Source organism: Amblyomma americanum, chromosome 4 (assembly GCF_052857255.1).
Source record: "Amblyomma americanum isolate KBUSLIRL-KWMA chromosome 4, ASM5285725v1, whole genome shotgun sequence".
Classification (NCBI taxonomy): Eukaryota; Metazoa; Arthropoda; class Arachnida; order Ixodida; family Ixodidae; genus Amblyomma; species Amblyomma americanum.
Genome location: NC_135500.1, coordinates 165,210,575 through 165,233,417, shown reverse-complemented (window position 1 = coordinate 165,233,417; position 22,843 = coordinate 165,210,575). Strand labels below are relative to the sequence as shown.

The window sequence follows — 22,843 nt, the reverse complement described above, 5'->3', positions numbered from 1 at the left end:
CATCGAGTAAACGGGCTTGATGTGAACGCTCAATGTGTGCTTCATTAGGTAATGTGGCCAGGCGCCCCACTCTGGCCGCTTGTGCAGTGCGCTGCATGCACAAATCATTAGTAACAGCATGCTACATGTGTATGGCTTTGAATATACGGTGTTTCTATGTTGTTTTAAATATGTGCAGTGGTCGCTTTCACGCGGTTATAATTCGTATGGTGCATGGGCTCTCACGTGCGAGTGGTGCAAAGTTATTAAATGTTGCAAATGGTGTAAAAGCTCTCCCCTGTCCTTTCTCGCTGTCGCTCCCCTCTATACTCCTTTTTGCTATCCTCTCCCTGTCCCTTTATTTCCGGCAGCCGCAGGTCGGGTGCTTAACATATTATAAACTGCCACGGCCGGCAACATCTCTTCCCTTGTTTTGCTTTTTTGTAATAATAAACCACTACTTACCGCCACTTTGCAACAGCCATTCTAATCGCTCTGGCCGGGGGCAAACAAGAGAAGAGATTTCTAGAGATGGGGTATGTGTCCTTTGCGTCATTCAGGAATTACTTCCCTAAAATGTCTTCCCCTCGACAGCGATGAGCGGAGAAGGTTCGATCCCCACGGCAGTCCCGCATGAAGACAATGACCATTCTTCTGGAAAATGAAGTGTGGTTGTGCACTGAACCACCTGTTTGCAGCAGCTATGTCATCTTAAGGGGCACAACAATATTTGCCCTTCAAGTGTTATAGAAGCTGTAGTAGTCACGATGAAAAAAGATAGCGTGCCAGTAGTGACGTGCCACTGAAGCAGCAGGTAGCAGCGCTCAGCGCTGCAGTTATGAACACGGCGATAAAAGTGCCAGCCGTGTTCGCAAAGCACAGCACTGCGATTTTCATCGCTACATTTTTTTTTCTACACTACTGGCAGAGTGAACTAGTACCCCACAAGCTTTGCATTAGGTTTGGTTTATGTGGTTTAACGTCCCAAAGCGATTCAGGCTATGAGGGACACCGTAGTGAAGGTCTCCGGAAATTTCGATCACATGGGGTTGTTTGATGCAAACTGACATCGCAGAGCACATGGGCCTCTATTAGGTCAGTTGACCTACTGCTATTACTACTACTACTACTGCTACTACTACTTCAACTGCTACTACTACAACTACTAGCAGCAGCAGTGGGAGTACTAGTAGCAGTAGCTACTAGTAGCAGTAGTGGTGGCAGTAGTAGCAGTGGTAGTAGTAGTAGCAGTAGTAGTAGGCCAACTGACCTAATGCAAAGCCTGTAGTATAGTTCACTCTGCCTGCAGTTGAGAAAAAAAAATGTAGCTAAATCACTTTAAGAGCTCCGGTCATAAAAATACTGCTCTGATGTGTTATGAGCCCTAAGGATTTCACAGTACTAAAAAAAAATGCTGCAAGCACCAAATTTTGTGGTATAAAAATACAAAAACATTGATAGCTAGCATGAAGCATAGAAGAAAAAAGACTAGGTAAGGTGAACACTGCTGAAAGATAGCAGATACATAAAGTTTAAATAGTATGCATTTCCCCCATGTGGCACTCAGTGTTTCCATTTAGGTAAACAGAACTGGTAATCAGCAATGCAACAAATGGTGGCGGGCAAGGCATCAATGAAACTTTAAAAGAGCTGTTTGTTTATTTGTAACAGAAAGAGACAGGCTTGCAAGCCTGGCTGCCAAACAGCATACTGTGTTGACCGATCCTAGGACAGGTCATTAAGTCAAAGCATTTTGTTTGCAAGGCAAACAGTTTGCCACATCATGCCTCAAGGCCAGCAAAGAAGTCTTGGCTGCGTGGCCGGAGGTTGTCCACAGCAGAAATGTCCCAGAACTTGACGCGCTGGTCATGTGAGCAGCTGGCCAGCAGTTGGTCGTCACGAGACACCGACAGGCTTTCGACTGGGAAATTACCGTGCGTGCCCAGCACTCCCAGGCACTTGTTGGGTAGAACACTAGCCACCCTGCAAAATAAAACCAGCTACACTGTAAGTCAATGCCACTTTAATGTTTTGCAGAAGCAAACAGACAGCAAAAGTTGACAGAAGCTATTACAACTTCAATTCTCAAGAGAGATGGCAAGTAAAAGCTTGTTGTTAATGTGAACTTCATTTCTTCGCATTTCTGGATAATTTGAACTGCATGACTTGGTCCTTCCACACCCCATTGGTGTCTTAACGAAGCCCGTTATTTCGAACTTGAATGGGTTGCACCACTAATAATTCGAATCATGTACTGCTGCACCTGGGCAGCCTGGGCACATGGCCAATCAAGCAACGCTCCCGTGAGACTTCACTGCCTCTTTGGAGATGTGGAGAGAGTAAAAATGATATGCGACTTGAGAGGCTGGGTAAATGGGGGAGGAGAGCTCTCTCTCCTAAGGTTACTCGAAAGCCCCCCCCCCCCCTATTGTACAGGGTGGAGACATTGTGGTGTTTGCCACGGTCATCCACCATTTTGATGCCTACTCTGTGGGCAGCCAATGGGCACCGTGCAGCTTCATGCAGCATTCATTGTGCAAAAAGGCGTGCCGCATTGAGGAGACAAGGAGAACACAGAATTTAAGCATCTGCAGTGTATAAGGTTGACAGATTGACATTCTATCATTTTTATTTTCAATGCGAAATCGACGACTGCCTTTATTATGGAGTTTTAGCTCTGCCGGACCGCAGTATGGTTGGTTCAGTAACACGCTGCCATTGGCACCATTGCCGAGCCTGCCTGGCCGCATTAGCTGTACAGTTATAGTTACTGCAGTTCACGCATTTCCCGTACGACAGTACTAAAGCTCTCAATTCGTAAGAGTAAACTGCCATCCTTGATTGCTGTGTCGAAGCCAAACCATTTGGCTGCTGGCTGTATGATTTACTTGGTTATGAAACAGTGCCTATACATGGGGCACACGCAGAGGCAACACAGGAGATGTTGTTTTCTTAGCTGGCACTTGAGCTGCAGTGAAGGTGACTCTTTTTTTCTGTTAAGTTACACCGCGGTCTTTGTCTAATGCCAAATTTTTAAGTGTTGAAAATGATTTCAGATGGTTTTTAGGTGGACTTGATCAGACAGATCATGCACGCCTGACACGTCCTTATTTTGCCTTCAAGTTGCCGCTTGTTGTAGCTCTGTGCTGGTTACATTTGTTAAATGTTTATTGCATATTTGCACCAATAATTACCGCATACTTCATGATTATTCTTGGTGGCTATTTTAGTTCTTACACGTACGGCACACACAAATTGCCTTATTGCAACGATTAATGTCCTTTCTTCTCTTTTTGCATGCGATTTATATCGCCATATACAGTCATGCCCCATTAATACAACCCCCTGTTAGTATGGATTACTTTAATTATGGATTTTTTTTTCTGGTTATAAAACTTTTTAAATGTATTTAAGCTTCGTTAATACGGAGACCCACTATCAGGACAATGGACAGGGGGAGAGTACACGAAGTACACTGAGGCCAATGTATTTTTGTCGCGCTAATATGGACAGTGATAAGACCAAAATCTCTACTGTCCCAACAAGGATGTTCCATTTTCAGCATTTTTATAGCAGGACACCAGATGAATGCAGTAGAAATGTTCTGGTTCAATACTTTACATTCCCTTCTGGTTCAATGCTTTACAGTGCAAAGTTTCAAGTCGAAGCACCTTACCATTTGCTGTATCGCATGAATGGCTGTAGAGAAACATTCTCTGCAACGGTTTGTTCTACGTAGAAATCCTAATTCAGCAGCAGTCAGCTGACTAAGTCATGGCGGCGTCAGATGTGAGCAGTTGTAGTAAATGTCATGTCATCCAGCCACGAGATGCCATCAAGAGTATCATACACAGATCACTACTGGTACGTCAAGCTGCACCACATTATTTCAAGGATAATGTCGCCCAGGATAATAGCCTTGGGAGCTGCCAAAATTGTGTCTAATTTCAACTTCAGTGACCATTACTATGCACAGAAGAAGACCCTAAACATAGCATTTATTTAAATATTTTTTTTTCGTGATTCGTTATTACGAATGACTCGCTTTGTGGACAGATTTGCTTGGGAACCAAAGTGTGTATATTAACGAGGCATGACTGTATTACACATTATAAAATCTGTCTGCCTTTGCCATACTCTTTATCTTCAGGGTGTGTATAAATGATGCGCGGTCATTTCTCTACAGTTCACATTATTTTGTGTTCCTATTTCTGACAATGAAGTGCTTTCATTGTTATTATGAATTTCTTCCTTTATTCGACTACCTAATCTTAAAAAAGCAGTAGACTGCTGCCACATATTTGGGAACCGTCCTTCAGCACCGTAAACTCCAGATGCGTGCTTTGCATAATAAAATACAAAACTTCTAATATGGCTAAGGTCCAGGCTTTTGCAGCAGGTATGGCTCAGTATAAGGTCTAATCTAAGCCAACTGAAGCTCACCACAATCGCAGTTCATCGAGCAAAACAGAAAAGCGGGCTTCAAGCCCCTTGTACGCAGCACTACTTCATGCACATATTCTTTTCAGTGAAACACAAAATGTGCAAAAGCGAGTGACAAGGGTGGTGCAGAGTTTATGCTTATGCACAAGCTAGCCAGTATACAAAAAGTGACTCAGAGAAATAAACCAAAGTTACACACGTCCACATATACAGAAAATATCAAGAATACATAACTGATAAGTGCAGTGACAATTGTGTACGCCAATCAACTGCAATGACTTATGTAGAAAACCTGTGTATGGGCCACACCCTGTTTTCCAGAAGGAAATAATAGAAAAAAAATAATATCCTACTATCCACACGGCCCATGCTAGAATAGCCTTTGAAATGTACGCGCCGTGGCCTCCGTGATCAGCTCCGGCCACGAGCAATGGTGCGCTTCATCGCGGAGGCGACGCATGCGCACAGGAGCTTCCAGGTGCCGCCCATGGATGGCATCAGAGGCCGCGGCTCATTATCATCATCGTCAACTTTTTTTCCTCAGCCACGAGCTCCCGCTACTCATATCGGCATCAGTATCACCAGCTCTAGCGTTTTGTTGCTGTCAAAGGCACGGGTGGCACGGTTGTTAGTTATGGCTTTCGCGTGCTGCCGCGGAGTGTTGTAGTTTTAGCAGTTTTAGCACGATAAGGCAAGCACCTTAATAGCTACACGGCAGGGAGTTTGCTATCGAACACGGCAAGCGTGCGGCGGGCAGGAAATTCGACGTGGCCGAGAGGTGCGTCCGACGATGGTGCAACCAAAAGGATGCATTGAGGAACACAAGCTGGAAAAAGCGCGCTTTCCGAGGCAAGCCGTGTAAGTTCCCTGAACTGGAAGAAGAGCTGCTCTGCTAAGTAATGGAAGCGCGGAACAACGGTTACGCGTTGACAGCGGACGTGCTGTGCGAATTCTTGTGGGATGAGCGTGCACCGGAGCACAGCACCAGCTCGGAGTGGGAATACACCGTGAGTGGCGACTGAATGTAGAATAAATGCCGCTGATTTCCTGATTGGTGTGTTTTTACTTCAAAAAAAATTTTTTTTTTGTAGATCACGTGCATGGGCCGCACCCCGAAAATTGGCCCTCAAATCTGGAAAAAAAAGTGTGGCCCTTACACGCGTTTATACGGAAATGCATTGCCATTTCACCCAAAGCGCTTCGAGTGCGTCTCCCGACTTGCAGTGGTAAAGTGTTGGGAATGCAATGGCCGCTCCGTTTCGATGCTAGCATTTTAATAAAAAGATAAAGCACAAAAGAGTGAAGAAAGAGAAAGGGTAACTAATTTTAACGCTATCCGGTACTTTCTTTCAGTCCTTATTTTCATTGCATGCTAACAGTTTGTTTCAAAATAACCATCATCATCAGCTTGACTACGCACACTGCAGGTGAAAGGGCTCTCCCATACCTCGCCAATTACCTAACCCTGTCCCCATAAACTTCTTAATCCGCCCACATAACTTCTGCCCCCCCCACACTATGCTTGCCTTTTCCTTTTCTGGAATCCAGTCCCTTACCCTTAACGACCATGGTTATCTTGCCTTCATATTATTTGCCCTGCCAAACCCCATTTCTTCCTCTTCATTTTGAACAGGATGTCACTAACCCACGTTTGTTCCCTGACCCACTTTTCTCTCTTCGTCTCTTAACATTAAACCTATCATTTTCCTCTCCATAGCTCACTGCGTTGTCCTCAACTTGAGTTGACCCGAGAAAACCGGCCAAAAGCGCTTCTAGCTATTTATGACTCGTGATCCAGATCTGCTGTCACTACCCACCCTATGCAGACGTATTCCCTTACCACTTACAGTGCCTCGCTACCAAACCCTTCTGAGACTGTTTAACATTACTTTAGTTTTCTGCATAATTATTTTTAGACCCACCATTTCTGCTCTGTCTCTCTAAGTCATTAATCAAGCTTTGAAAATTCATCTCCTGAGGGACTTAGCAAGGTAATGTCATTAGCCAAGCGCAGATTACTGAGCTATTCTCCATTAACATTACCCCAACTGTTCACAATCCAGACACCTGAATACCCCCTGCAAATAGGCAGTGAATAGCATTGGGAAGACTGTGTCTCCCTGCCTGACACCACCCTTTAGTCCTGGAATTTTATTGATGACTTTATGGAGGACTGTGCAGCCATCATAAATATCTTCCAGTATTTTTACAGAAAGTTCATCTACACCCTGATTCTGTAATGACTGCTGAGGTTTTAAGTGAGTCAAATGCTTTTTTGAAATCTATGAAGGCTATATGTAAGGGTTGGTAATACTCTGTGCATTTCTCTTATCACCTGATTGACAGAGTGAATTTAATCTATTATCAAGTAGCCTTTACGAAAGCCTGTCTGATCATTTGGTTGGTCAAGTCTAAGGTTGTCCTGACTGTGTTAGTGATTACCTTAGTAAATACCCCGTAGGCAATGGACAGCAAGCTTATCCAAGTAATCTGAATTTTTTAAGTTCTTAAAGTCTCTTTTCTTTTGGATTAAAATGACGTTAGCGTTTTTCCAAGCACAGCCTCCTGACCATTCTTCAACAGATCTGCTGTTATCTGATCATCACCAACTGCTTTCTGCCTTTGCACTGCTCCTAAGACTTTCTTTACTTCGCCTTTGTTACTGGTGGGATGTCGAATTGTTGTTCACTACCACCTCTCTCAATAATATCTTCGTCACATACTCTACTGTACAGACTTCTATAGAACTCTTTGGCTACTTTAATTATCTTATCCATATTGCTAATGAAATTGCCCTGTTTGTCTCCAAACGCACACGTCTGGTTTTTGCCTATGCCTAGTTTCCTCTTCACCGCTTTTAGGCTACCTCTGTTTATTAAAGCATGCTCAATTCTCTCCATATTTAACTTCCTTATGCAGGTTATCTCGCACTTATTAATAAGCACAAGGTAAGCCTAAACTAGTGTAGCCTGCAATTCAGCTTCAGCCCTTATTTTTTTGGCACTGCCTATGGAGTAGAAGCATCAATTAATCATTCAAGTATACCAAAAGCGTCCAGATTTTGTATCTTTGCTGCTATTCCCCCTTACTAACTCATGCTTTTACAAGGCATAGTAAAACATCTTGGCCAGGAAGAACAGGAGTACAGGTACTGCACCAGCTCCCACAAGGAATGTGAACGCACCTAATGCGGCCATCAGCAGTGCCCAAGCAGAAGAGATCTTCGGTGATGGCAGCGAGGCTGTCTACAGCCTGTGAGCGCCCCATCAGAAGTCGGTCGCCCATGTTGTCCCAGCGGCCCCAACTGAACAGGTTCACACTGCCGTCGCCTGCGCCCACCAACACTTTACGGCCATGCTGCAGAGAAAAATTATAGTGCCTGTTATGAAGTCAATGTTTTTCCCTGGAAGAGCAGGAACATCATGGAGATGTAATATTACTGGCTGGCTGCACTTTTAATGTTTTGGGGAATACGGTGAAGCTAGCCATTGCAATTCCTTTCCTGGTAATGGGACAGTGCAAAGGGACAGGCACAACAAAAAGCATGTAAAGCAATGGCACTGAACAACACCTCAGCTTGCTAGCTTATCATCTGCCCAGTTCAGCAAAAGGAAAGCTGCCTCATATGGCCTGTATGGAAACATTGCTGAGCTCTAGAGATGGAGACTACTCTCACTGATAGCAGAGATTTTATAAGCCAGGAAATGTAAAAAAAATTAAGTACAGGTATCACCGCAACTGCTGTTTTCATAGGCAATCTGCAGTGATGCCAAGACCAATTTTTGCATGTGGATCTGTGTGGCTAACTTACACCGCCATTCATTCCAAAACAGTGGCCATGGAGTACTTTACACTCTTGATAAATTATTTTTAGAATGCCTAATGTGCCGTTCAACCTTTTTTGTGCTTTAAGACTATCTGAACTATTTCTTTCAAAATTATTCGAAGAAAATTACTATTCGATTCGAATTCATTTCGAATGAAAAAAAAATCACTATTCACAAATGCCTAACAAATAGCTATCCATGCGAACAGTGGCACACAAGCATCGTGGGAATGATAATGCTCGTCATTATTAAATGAGCCTGAAATAGCTGATTAATGTTTTTAAATTTATTTGCTGCTAGACTTAATCAGGCCAGTGTCCCTACAAATCAATAGTAGAGAACAGAATGCTAGATTATGCTAGACCCCCCATAATCATCGTTAATGTTTACGGCCCTTCATTTTTAGGTGAAACCTGTTTTCACCCTATTTTTTGCACGTTGAGTGAATTTCTGAAAAACCAGGTTAAACCCAGTTTCTACCAGGAAATGCAGTTTGCCAGAGCCCGGAAAACAGCATTTATCTTGTGCTTATTTCAGAGCAGTGCTTTAGTTGCTGGTTTAAAGCCTTTTCGAGGCCTGTTATACATGGTGCGGCCGAATCCCAAGCAAAGCCCGAAAAATCTTTTCTGGAATGAAGTGGCCAGAAACACATGGATTGATTAGACACCTTATTGACATCAATGTTTCAAATGCTACCCATGCTAATGACGTCATGCTTCAATGTGGTGATGCATTTAAAATGGCTGCTGCAGTGTGATGTTGAAATGCTTTCACAATGCACAAAAGTCTTGTACACGAGCATGGCAATAAATGTGATGGAATTATTGCAGTAAATGAGCAAAAAAATTTATCTTCTAAACACGTTGTTCTGCATCCAGCCATTTCTTGTGTATTTTTTGGCAAAGATAAACCTATTTTGGCCAAGCAGACGAGAGCAATAACAGTGAAATATTGTACCTGGTTTCAGGTAAAAAAATAATGCCAGATTTTTACCCACCAAATTCTGAGAAAAACAAAACAACAACAAAAAACAAGGTGCCTTATTTGTATTAGGTGCATTTATAACGAGCACAGTCTTTTATTATAAATGGAATTTCGTCACCGGAGCTGACATGACATAGTTCCGCTGTGATCTCTAACCAATGATTTTACAAGTTCACATGGAAAGTTCACACCTGCCTTGAGTATGGCCAAGGAGAGAAACTCATCCTCATAGGGCTCTGACTGCAGCTCTAGTGCTCGCTGTCGCAGGTTGAAGGCTGTCAGGGTTCCATCCCCACTGCAAAGACACCACAAGTTATGTTCAGCAAGCCGTCCACTAAGCTTGACAGCCACATACAGGTTATCCATTACAAGTAGAAAACTAGATCATTACTCAGCACCAGTCTCTTAAAAATCGTAGCGTAATAAAATGGTTGATTTATTTTTAAATTAAAGCACCAATAAAGTCTTCCTAAGTACTGGCACCACTGTCTACATACTTCCAAGGTGGTATCAAAAAGTTTTGAGACTAGCTCTGTTTAAAAGCAAGTGCTTTATTTATCTGCGTTTACACACTATCACCTTGAAAATAATCCCCTTGGGCAGCAATACAGTGCTCTCAACATTCCTGACTACTGGAATGCGTCCTTGTTTATGAAGTGCATCAAGCACCGTTTGCAATTTGTGCTAGTTCTCCGCAGCGGTGTCAAAACAAAAACCTTTGAGCTGGATCTTTAAATTTGGGAAGATGGCCAAGTGCACAGGAGCTAAATCTGATGAGTAGCGGAAGCGAGATGATGCTTTTTTTCGGGCGATGAACAGTTTCAGACAGGATTTTACTATCGAACTTAGTTCTAACATGCTGTTTGTGATCAAATTGAGGACTTGGGAACACACGTGGTCAGAACAGCATCAGCTGCACAGCTTCCGATAAACAAAGAACGATGCCTTTTGACAAACTGACTTATGAAGGCTGGTGCTTCCTCTGACTGTGCACGCAGCCTTGCGCTGCCCTTTGTTGGTGTTCTGGAAAACTTGTCTCAAAACTTCTTGATAGTACCGCCTTGTATTTCCTGGCCCCCATGCATGTTCTGGCCCTGTAGGCAAAAGATTTTTTCCCATACAGAACACCAAGTGATTCTTGAGAGAAATGCCACAGTAATTGGCATTGTACAGTTCCTTACTTAAGGTGCCTACATTCTTTTTTTTTTTTTTAGCATATACATCTCTGACATCATCTTTGAGGATATGTAGTAAGGAAGCAAGTAGCTGGCGCTCTTGGCATCGAACAAGTGACTGCAAAAGAAAGTGTGTGTGACTACAGTGCAGCTGTAAACAGAATCACAGAGAGGACGTTATCAAGCTGGCTTTGCTTCCACAACAATGACGAGAAAAAGCAGATGCAAGAACAAGTTCGAGAGTAGTAATGGCAGTAATTTAGTTCATACCTGAAGCCTTATATGTAAAGGGATAAAATACATCATGAATGGCCATGCACTGCACTCAGGGCACAATGCAACTGGGCCTCTAAATTTAATTCCTGTTTTACCACACAATGCTTGTTCACAGTGCAAAAAAATTGTTCACATGAACAAAAGCACTATGGATTTCAAAAAGCAGTAATTCCTCTCTTGCCATATGATGTATTACCAATCTCGTTTCTTTCCTACCTCATATACATGTCCTTTTTCACGTTTTCTGATAGAATGCTTGGATAGAAGGGCCCTATGTCACCTTTGATATGCGATTAACCCTGCACCTATAAATGCAACACGTTGGTTTGCTTCAAAATAAAGTTGAAAGTTAGCATCATGAGTTCGGAGCATGCATAAAGGAACACCACTTGCCACACAGCGGGCTCGAAATGCTTTTACTGCTGACAGGTTTGAGAAGGCTTGTGCCTGCTCTTTGACTTGCACTGGAAGGACGCACTGTTACGCTCACATCACATGGCACATGACTGTGCCACCAGAAGGCACCAAGCCATACCTCAGAGTTAGTTTACAGCCTGTAACGGTCCAGCGCAAACACCTCAGGCCCCAAGCAAATGATGGCAACTGGAGCTATTGAAGCTGCAGCTTGAGTGCCGTGAGGCGCCTCAGGTGGTGAGTTAGTGCCGACACTAAAACCTGGATCGTCTTGCTGTGGTTGGCCTCCGCTCTCTTGATCAGCTGGCAATGCTGTTGGAGCTCACGGCCAGCCTCCCTCATCATATCCCAGGGAAACAGGACAGAGAGGGGACACTGCTAGGCCTAGTGATGGCTTCAGAGAAACCAGCATACCCCAACTGTGATGCATGTTTTTGCAATTTGTCTGCACCCTGTATGATCGCCGAGTCTCGGCTTGCTGCAGCAGAGCAGTATTTCTTCCTCGCAATCAGTCATCCACCCATACTCGAGTCATCGGCGAGAGAATTAGCAGCCCTTTGGCAGCGAGCCGAAGGCTGACATTTCGCCTTTGTCGCTCTTTGAGTTTATGGTCCTCTGCAGTTGCCCTTTTGATCTCAAAGCCCCATAAGGGGGGGGAAAGAGAGCTGAGAAACGCTAGAACTGTGCATGCAGCCGTTGTTTCATAGGCAATTCTGATGTGCTGAAGCCTGTTGGTTCCGGTGTATGCAGGCCAAAAAAGCACTATAGAGGTCTTCAGCCTTCCCCAGCAGGCATTTTATGGTTAGCACTGCTTACTCTGTTTCACTGCTGGCCGGTAGATGTAAAGGAGTACGCATTTGGTGATTAAATCTGTATTTCCTGGCGAATTTTGTGAAGCCAGGAAACAGAAATTGAGGGCCGCTGTCCAATACCGCAATCGCAAGAATGTCATAATGAGCGAAAAAGTTCTTGAGGTCGTTTATCACTGCATCTGCTTCTGTGGAAGCCAGCAGTGCTACAGCATAGACCACTTATGACGCATACTGCGGGAGTCGGGAAAATCCGCATTATAAGTGGTACAGCACCACCATCCAAAACGTAGCCTTTCCATGCATTCGTGTTTTCAGAATGGCGAGCCTACCTTTCAAAGCGCACCTGGCAACGCATCAGATGTACAACACTGCAATCACTGGCAACAAAGAAGTTTATCTTTTTGTCGAAGTGTTGTAGATGATGAAAGAACGATGTTATTTTAGTCTGGCACTGTGATTGAAACTGCATTGCTAATGACTTCATCTTCAAAAACAGCGAAGCACTTCAGCGCCTGTCCGCTGAGGTTTCTCTGAGCACAGTTTGCTGCAACAGTCGAGCGCATCTTTGCAAGAACCTTCTACTGCACTTTCATTCACTTCGTCATGCTCATCCTCGAGTAGAGGCTCATCGCGACCATGCAACACTGCCACGATGTCTTCATCTGCGGTGGCTACTTCACACACAACGCCGTCAAGGTTGGCGACGACGAGCTTATCTCGTGCCGGTCCTTGAAATGCTATATCCAACCGTTCAATAGATTGAAACCATCATGCCCCAAAATGTTTGCAAGGCGCCTGGCCTTGGCTTGCATTATTGTGCCACTCATGGAACGCTCTGGGCCTGGACCTCGCGAAACCGTGCAAACAAAGCGGCGACATCTTCGTACTTTGACACACGAATCCGCTTCCTTGCAAGCGATGCGGAGTATTCCTGCAGCTGTTGTCGCAGCTTGTCATGTTCTTCCAAATCACAGACACAGTAGCGTCGGCGACACCATACTTTTTTGCCACTGTAGCCTTTTTCAAACCACTCTCGACATCCCTCACAATGCTCTGCTTGGTTTCGAGTGCTTGCCATTTCCTGGCTTTCGGAGGAGCGGACGCTATCAGAACTGAAGACAGCCGAGGCTGGTAGACTTGCTCACGTTGTCAGCTGACTTGCCTACGTTGCCAACTTTTCGCTATATGCAACGACACATATCTCGCTCATGGACTCGGGTGTGACAAGATGCTGCTGCACGCGCGAGCACTTGCAGCATCATGCCATGCGCTCGCCGTCGCCGCTCTAGCATGCTTCAGTCTGGCCGTGCAATTGCGTGCTTTCAAGTTCTGTCCAATCAGTGTGCCCAATGGAGGCGCATCGGAGAGTGAGAGGAAAAACTCCGGCTTTGCGACTTCTATTTTTCTTTTATTCTCTCCTGCCTTCTGCCTTGCCCTGACCCATCCTGACAACGCTTCCCTGCCCCACCTGTTGCCCCCTTCTCGCACAATTTGGGAAGCACGCTCGTCGTACCCACCAGTAACCACGGGCTCGCGCCAGTACGTGGGCTGCCAGGCTTTCCAGAAACCGCACTATATGCGGTCTCCAGTAACGCGCTGCCGCGTATTAAGCGGCATGCCAATACATTGAACTCTATGGATTGTCACAAAAAGCCTCACATAATGCGGTCCCGCATTATAAGCGGTTACGTTATAAACGGTCTGAGCTGTATCTCCGAGTGCCAAAAATGGCAGTCCACACAGATAACGCGTGCCTTGAAGCTGGAAGAGATCAGGCCAACCATGTACCAAGGAAGCTCAGGAATGATTGTTGGAAGGAGAGGCCCAGCATTTTGCTGGCAGGTTTTGATGCAGATTTCATATTTCGAGACGACTTGGCGAAGTTCAATCAATAAACCCAGCCACCATACACACTGCCTGGCACTGCAGTGATCAATCCATTGGTGCCCTCCGTGCAGAAGAGCGAGAATTTGCTTTCTAATTGATTAGGGGACAATCAAGCACATTTCACATCGCAGGAGGCGTTCGGATTTCCGATAGACTTGCTCAGTGTTGCAAAAAGAGTAATACAGATGGGGGAACTTGCGTTTTTTTTTTTTTGGCCATCTGTGCATGCACAACCACAGATGATGCTGGCACAGTTTGTCTCTGTTCTGGGCTTTCTTGATCGAATGAAAGTGCAGCTTTGAAGTGTCATAACAGCCCCCTGTATATAGACACTCACTTCGTTGCAGGTAAGCATCCCTTGCAGCAAGGCTGCTAGTTGCAGGTGCCCTGTACAAAGCATTGGCTGTTGCACATACTGCACTGTGCAGGTGACGTGCATCAGATGCATGTGGAAGAAGTGAATGCATGGCAGCAGCAGATCTAGAGACACCTCTCCTTCAAGAGTGAGCGAAGGCTAATGGTTTGCCTCAAATGTTGCTGTGAGACCACGGAGGAGTTTTTGAAGTGTTCAGCTGCCCATGTTAGTGCCAGGGCTTTTTTTTTTACCTGTGCATAGCGCGTTTCTGCCAGTGTTAGTGATCTCGAGGTGTACGCAAATGGCCATTCATATCCATATGGCTTCCTGCAGCAGAACTAAACCCAAGCCATAAGCTGATGCATCTGCTGACTATAGATAATATTTGGCTAAACACCTGCCTGAACACAGGAGGTCATTGATGATCATAAAAGCTACTCCCTCAGCAGGCACCCAGATACGCTGATATGTTCTTTTGAGGAGATTAAGAAGTGCTGTCTTTTTGGCCAAATGCGGCAAAAACCTTGCCAAATGATTCACCATTCTCAAAATTCAGCAAACTTCGTTGACGTCCCCTGGCAAAGGAAGAGACTTCACTGCCTCAACTTTTTCAGGGTCGGGACAGATACCCTGGCCACTGATGACACATCCCAGGAAACTGACATAATTAACAATGCATAGACACATGCATGGAATCAGCATAGACATGCCTTCTTCTATGGACCAGTATACGTCAATTGGTGGTTTTACAATGACACCTTGCAAAATTACGAGCAAAGAAAAAAAAAACTTGATGAAGCCAGCCAACCATGTGTAGTGAAATGTTAGGGACACGAAAAAATTCCCTTGCTGACAACAGAGTCGAGAAAAACCAAGTTAAAGAAAAGTTTGGGACATAATGAGATATATCTCAGGAAGGAAGCAGGAAATGCCGCTCAAATGAAGCCTTCTAGCTAATGGCCTCCACCTGTTTTTGTGGTGATGTGATCAATCACCTTAGACCTGCTAGACACCAGCAATGCCCTGCTAGCTGGTGCAAGGCAACAGTATGACATAGGTTGGTGCCACTGGTTGTGGGTACTCCTTTGAGGGACACTACTTTGTATTCGAGTTGTGTCTCGGCATAGATGAGGATGCCTTCCTTAATAGTAAACAGCAACAGAACACTAGGCAATGAAGGAAAACAATGAACCGTAGATGTGTTGGCAAGGGGTGGGGTGGGGGTGGGGGGGGGATGCATTTTCAGTACTACGTACATTCACACCAAGCATTGTTGTCGGACCCACAGATGGAGATAATGTTGATCTCTTAATCACGACAACACCATGAACTGCACTCAGAGGAAACATTCTTTGGGGCACATGACGTCTACTGGCATTCTTCACACAAGCCACCATTTCTAAGCCAGTATTGCTTTGCAAAAAGCATGCCAAAATCTTGCCTTTTCCCAAATCCTGCTACTTTCAGGCGTTACCGAGAACAAGCCTGGTGAGCTAACTCTAGTATGACTTTCCATGCCAGGCACAGCTTGCGCCTGGGAGTTGAAAAAGGATATAGAAGAAATAACGTGGCAAACCAGCAGCATTATAACTTAAGTCATGCTTGATATGGTCCTTAATAAGTTGTGGAAGGCACACATGATATGCTCTGACACATCTAAGCAAACAGCTTTCTTTTCAGAATGGATCAAATCAAATCAAATCAAATTATGGACTGCCTCCCACATCCTTAGCAAGCTGACTCTTGCAGGGTGCTCACCAAAGCAACACTTTCAGGCATCCTTGCAGACTGACCTGGTGGCCAGCAGGACTCTCCGGTTGTCACCAGCAGCCAGGTCACTGATGAAGTCGTCGCTCTCTCGGCAATCCATGATGGCGGTGTTGCGCCGCCGATCCCACACCTGAAGAGGCAGTCATCAATGCCTCTAGTGGCGGCCTTCACCAGTTTCCACTCACTGACACACAATATACTTTTCCCATGAGTGAAACACATTCCAAGACTGAAACACTGCACCAGTTACACAGGTGTAAAAAATACAAAAGCTTCCTCAAGTAGGTAGCCCACCATCTGTATTGAAGTTTTCTTGCTACTGCTAGCAGCCCTCAAGTTGTCCTGTCATCCCTTTCACGTGTTTCTATTAATAACAATTAGAGATCTGTCACAGGTTCTCCTGCATCAGAATAGCATTGTTGTCCAGATATAAACAAAACATTACTACTAATTGCCTTCCCTCTACATATAGAGAAAAGAGCATCGGCGACTACATTCTGAAAACGAAAATAAAGAAGCAGCATAATGAAATGTGGCCGACTGTGATGACACTGCCTATGCGGCATCACGATTGCTGCTGTACTTTCTAGCAATTCAGCAATTTTAACAAGAGAGGAAAAGAAACCCCAGCTTTTAAGTAACTTACTTCAGGGCACCCTAAAATATTTCTAAAAACCTTAACCTTTTGGAAGAAAACAGCATGACATATTTCCATGAATCACACTATACCAAAGATCAAAGCCAAAGCTACATTAAGTATCCCAAGCATCCCTTGGCGACTTTGGTGGCTAATTAGCGGTGTTCCCGTAAGCATTAGTGTGCCCATTCTTCCTTTCGGTGTAGCAAAACAAAAACAGGTTTTGTAAAAGTGTGCTGTTATGCTGCACCCGAAGAGAAAATGGCCACATGAACTTCAAACAACTACAAGTACACCGCCAATTAGTCGCCCAACCCAAGTCACCGAGTAGTGGTGAAACAAAGTATGGCCTCAGATGTCAAACAAAAAAAGGGGCCTCCAGTGTGTACATAACAGCACTGTGACCTACTTGCATGAGACAGCGACACCAAATGCCTATGACAAAATCCTTAGGAAAGATCGAAGTACAGCCTAGCATCCCAACAAGCAGGTCATGCGCTGCTAAATACCGTACGCCACTTCGCAGACAAAGCGCCTTCCCAGGAAGGGACAGAGGGACCTGACTGCCCTTTGCAGGCCTAGCTTAACAGAAAGGAAAAGGAACAGAGTGAGGACTTGTTGCTCCCTATCATCGACCATACTCGGGTCCGATAAGGAAGGAAGCTTAGTTGTGATGCCAAAGTGCGCCTTCAATCAAAAAGCACTGGCATCCGTACACAAAAGTGATATGAAACCCAAGACAAGACCTGCAAGAGCAAGAGTAGAAGCCATGAAGCTTCTCCAGAAGTTAAACTGGCCAGCCATTGCAAAGGCAAGAAGCTCCTCGTGTTTTTCATAGCAAAAACATGCAAAATTGATTGCTTGCTGATAACTGTCATCGCAGAGTGGGGATCGTGATAAAAAGTGGTTGGACAGTTTCCACAAACCAAAATTTCCACCCTGGAACTTTGTGACCCATTCGTAGCAAATAATTCAGAGGATTTGATGGTGACTTTCATAGAAAAAATTCAAGAGGCTAAATCAGTCATTTCCACAGACATCCAGGAGCTGTACTACACGGCGCCCCATGGCCAGCTACTGCGGGCAGTGCGCAACCTTACTGAACAATCTGGCGCGGTTAAGTTCCGAACGTATGTAGGAAGCTCTGTGGATCGATTCTTTGAACTTCTCACGGCCTACCTGTCTTTGACGATGAATGACTTTATTGCTGGCATGTAGTCCAGAAGAATGGAATTTGCATAGAGTGCAGTGTAGCACCAATCTTAATTCACATTAATTTGGCCAGTTTTGACCCTTTACTAAAAGAATGATTGGACATGAACCATGTGACTGAGTTATTCAGATATATAGATGACTTTTTAGTTTATTTAAATGTCTTACCCAATCACAATCTATGTAATGTAGCTAAAACTTTAGACTGTTTTAGATCATGCTCCAGCTCACTCAGTTTTACCCAAGAACTCTAGACGATAATTCTACTGGATTTTCAGACCTCATTTTAGCCTTAAGTGACAATGGACACCTTCATTGGACCTACACCCCATAAACTAAGAAGGCCTTGTTACCATATAGCTCCTACCACTCAAAAGTTACCGAAAGGAGCATAGCTATCTTACGTCTCAAAAACACACACCAGAAAATATATTTTCACACATGTAAGCTAGCTTTCTGCAGCAGGAGCAAAGACTAAAAGAAGCAGGTTTTCCTATGCACGTCACCAAAGCAGCCTCTGAAAAGCTCCTGAAGAAAATAATCGTGAAACCAACAGAGATGGATCCAGCAGGTAAAGTGGACAAAAGATCGTCTTACGTGCACATACTTTCTTTTACAGTAAAGAAGGTCGCGAGCGAAGATGGCGTAGAAGCAATTTTTTCAGCCCCACAAAAACTGGGCAGTTTGTGCAGGAACACTGGCCAGAAAAAGAACAGAAATTCACAGTGCACTGTCAACCATGAATCAAAGTGCATCACCTGTGCAACACGTCATGTATTGTATTCCCTTATCTTGCAGAAAAATGTCTGTCAGCCAAATGGGCCCCACTGCTTAAATGTCCGGCTTAGAGAGCATGAAAAGTTTGTTTCATTCGATGACGGGGTGAATTCGCCTAAGCACTGCAGAAAGCACAAGTGCATCCCATTCTTTAAGAGCCCTGTCAACCTTGGCTGTGGAAAAGTAAGGAGAAAGCATGAAATTTTAAAACGACATCATACCATAAAAAAAGCAGATACACATGTCAGTGATCAGTGAGCCTGTTCGACAAGGAATTTTTCAGAGAAGACAAAGATGGCTATCGAAAGCACACTGTGACGGGTGTCTTTCCTCTGTTGTATTTTCTACGTTTCGCAGGCGTATTTGGTCTTCTTTCATGTGATCTGCCATGTGTACATATGTCTGATTTCATTGCTGGAGGGTATATATGTGATCTTAACTGAAATACAGTCAGCTGATAATCAAGCATCGTCCTGAGTCTCTGCATCTTTTCTGCTGGTTTTTCTTGTCACTGTGTAAAGCAATGTTTATGAAGGATGCGATGTGGGGTTTCACGAAGGCTTGAGCTGCAGATCCTTTGATCATTAAAGCTCGAAAAATTTGTATAAGGTATGAAGCAGCAACTGCCCCACAAAGGAGGCCCTCCAACTGATGGCATCAGCCTGTGGTCATTACACTTTGGCCAATCCGCCTTTTTCACGACGCGACTGCGCATGCGCCCATCCCCTGGCGGCGGTGTAGTGAAACATATTGGAAGGGTCGCTCGCTCCACTCGAGACCGGTCGTGGAAGTGTAATCAAACCGGCTTCCTACGCAGGGTGCGTTACTGCAGCCGTCAGGCGTTCAGTGCGACACATTTGGCAATGCCTACGACATGTGTTGCATACGGCTGCAGTGCCCAATATATAAAGGGAAGCAAACTCGGATTTTTTCGCTTTCCAAATACTTCCCGGGACCGCCTTCGACGCGAAGCGTGGATAAAAGCCGTTCGCCTGCTCGACGATCGTGGCCGCCATTGGACACCGTCAACACTGTGCGGGAATCACTTTGTGACAGGTACGGACGAGGTACTGTGTTTAAATGCGTGTGCAGTCTATCACGAAGTGTTTTATTCATGGGCAGGAAGGCCTCGAATGTCACCGTGGCACCCAGACTTCGTTCCGACGCTTTTTGCTTTCTCAAGCAAGAAGGCCAAATGGGCAAGTGCTGTGAGCCGCTTTCAACGCGCGATGGAGCGGGCAACGAAAAAGAAGCTACGAGAGCATTCACGCATGGTGCTAAAATTTTGTCATAACCTCCTATGGAAATTTCATTGTTTATGCCACTACACACTGCCCAATCCTCCCGTGTGGGTATGTGCCATGTATTAAGAGGCAGAAGAAGAAGAAGGTGCGTAATGCGTGTGTTCGAATCATATCCATGATGAAGAGCTCTGCGTGGTACCGCCGGAATGGATTAATGTGCGCCTCTCGCGCTCGTCTTTATGGACGCGCATGCTTGTTTAACCAATGCAGCGGTGTGTTGTGGGAAAATACAGTGAAATGCTAGCAGAGCTGCTTTGTTGCGAGTACGCTTGTGCTTTTATAGCTCGTGTAGCTATTCTGCAGCGCTTGAGCACAACGATTGCTTGTGAAAACTGTTGTCCCCAGTCGTTTTCGGTACTACAACGTGCACGATGTAGTATCCACCTTACATGAATGGCAGGCATATACAGCGGAAAACGCGAACCTCACTGATCGAGGATTTTTCATTGAACATTATGTTCCGAATGTAGCGTTCAGAGAGCGGCGGCCCTTGCTAGCTGGTGTTCGCATCGCATGCCGGATGATCGGAAATACTGAAGAATTTGCTCTTCGGTTGGCACTACAGCCTGTCTCGGACTTCGCACCAAGCCATCAGTCAACCCTAGAAATCCTCCAGGTACCAGGTGCTGCCCAGGACACGCCATCGTTGACAGATTCCAACAAAACGTGCTCCGCAGCGGCACTCAGTCCGGCCGGGTTGGGCGCGCACTACCCTACCAGTGAGCTTCCAGCGTTGTACGCGCCGTGGCAGCACAGGAAAATGAAAAAGGCGGATTGCCTAGCACCTGCTAGCAACCATGCCAGATGCAAGGACCATGCATGGCATCATGGTGAAGGACCAATGCCATTGGTTGCAGGGCTCCTTTGGAGGCACATTTGCTGCTTCATTCTTGAGTTGGACCTGACTATACTGTATTAGTTGCTTTCTTACTTGTCACATTAAATCCACTATCGAAACGTGATATCCTGCACTTGACTGACCAGATACACATGCATTCTCCCTCATAGAGATTGAACTAACCAATAGAGTAAGTACAGTGAGAAAAAGAGCTGGTCAAATGTTTAGGGGAATTCCCCAAGGTGGAGCAGAGCAGTAATATGGGAGTAATTACTCGCTGGCATCCACCCTAGTGCAGCCATATGGCTACAAAGGAAAGCTATACAGCTTTCCCAGAAACTTCACAGTTAAAGAAAAATTCGTTCTGGTCCAGCATTTAAACCCGGTACCACGCACCACTTCACCAGAGCAGTCGCTTTACCAACTAAGCTAACCAGGACGGCCCCAACTAAGCTAACCAGGACGGCCAACACTGTTCCCACTTCAAGTTATTGATCTATTCGCTCTCGCCGTACCATAAGGTTGCCGGCCTGGTCAGCTCAGTTGGTAGAGCGACTACTCCGCTGAAACAGTGGTTCCGGGTTCAAACCCCGGAGCAGGACGAGTTTTTCTTTAACTGCAAAGTTTCTGAGAAAGCTGTATAGCTTTCCTTTGTAGCCGTATGACTACGCTTGGGTAGCCACCCAATGAGCAATTACTCCCATATGAAAAAAACAGCATGTTTCAGGAAAGAGGTCACTTGCATGTGTGAAATACCTTGACATGGCCATCATCGTCACCAGAGGCCAGCAGGTTCTCGTCCACGATGCATAGGCTGTAGATGGCCGCACTGCACCACAGTATTAGTTTAGGTTGGTTTATCAGCTGCTACTAAAGGTGTACATAAGAGGGACACCCACCTGTGGGCTTCAGGGAGGTGCTGTGACACCGCACCAGAGTTCAGATCCACCATGCACAAGGACTGGTCCTTGGAGCCCGTGATGAGTACTGAACCATCAGCTGAAAAGCGCACCTTGCGGCAAGATGTACGGTGGTGTGTCAAGTGTAGCAGCTCATGGCTAGGACTATCCAAAGCATATGAATGGACAAAGACATCACCATCCACAGTAGCAATGGCCACTGCATCACGGGTTGGGTGGCAGCACACGTCAGTGAGCAATGTTTCAAAAGCTATATCTGCTGGCGAGTCCCCACTGCCAATGTGCTCCTCTGATGTGGGCTGCTCTGGTGCATCTTCACTGCTGCTGTCACTGTTATCACTGCTGTCAGACATGGCACCTGCATGAGAGACAGTTTGTCACTCTTCTGTGAAGCGTCCAATGGACACATGCCGACAACTCATCAGGGATCCGTCGACAATACAAAGCGTTTCCAAACAACTTGTTGACAGTGAAATGTGCAAAGGTACAGCCGTGCGTCAAACGGACGCTCAATGCTGGTCACTGCTATGCAACCACGTGCGTATAGCCACAACGCCATGCGACGTAAATGCTCAAGTATGCGCGCAATCATAAGCATCACAGGGCGCATTACTGGTATTATGCCGACGCAACGCCTCCGCGGCCAGCCCGTACCAAACATTGACGTTGCTAGTGACGCGCCGGCGTCTAACCGCGCTTGGGGTAGGTACTGATCACTAAATATGTTTTTAGAAATACAAATACCGGAGGCAGCTTAGACAAGTATCCCGCTGTCGGCATGCACGCGGCATATTAACACCGCGGCAAATATTGTCGACTCGCTTACGGTTTTAGAGAGCACAATTAAAACAAGTGCGTGCTGATAACTGCTTATCCGTAGCGTTCACAATTCGTTTGCGTTCGCAATAGCGCCGTCACTCAGTGGGGCAGATTTTATTCATGTCAACGTGATCAACGTGCTTGATACATGACCGTGAGGAAACACTTGCCGGAAGCTGCAAGATGACAGGGTGCGAACTATACGAGGCAGCACAAACCGCTGGCTTCACGTGAACAACTTTTTGTTTTCAGCAGCACCATGAGAGTTTTTCCGCGCGCAACACCGCAGCACGCGACGAGTCAACAAGAACGGCGAGCTACCAGCACGCGAACCCTGCGTGGTTTTCGGCCACGACTAGAGAAAGCCAGAAAGCAGCCAAGCAAAGCCAAAGGCCAAGCGCTGCGCGTAGCCGC

General features: G+C 45.5%; 1 protein-coding gene across 1 annotated transcript; it reads right to left on the bottom strand.

Moving 5' to 3' along the window:
- Positions 1-1,613: 1,613 nt before the first annotated feature.
- LOC144128625 (WD repeat-containing protein 55) lies at positions 1,614-22,786 on the bottom strand. Its single transcript, XM_077662166.1, has 7 exons — positions 22,600-22,786; positions 21,590-21,968; positions 21,447-21,519; positions 15,946-16,052; positions 9,429-9,528; positions 7,607-7,779; positions 1,614-1,962 (listed from the first exon to the last, which is right to left on the bottom strand). The coding sequence occupies exons 2-7, from the start codon at positions 21,961-21,963 to the stop codon at positions 1,761-1,763; spliced, it is 1,029 nt and encodes a 342-aa protein (XP_077518292.1). The 5' UTR covers positions 21,964-21,968; positions 22,600-22,786; the 3' UTR covers positions 1,614-1,760.
- Positions 22,787-22,843: the final 57 nt, after the last annotated feature.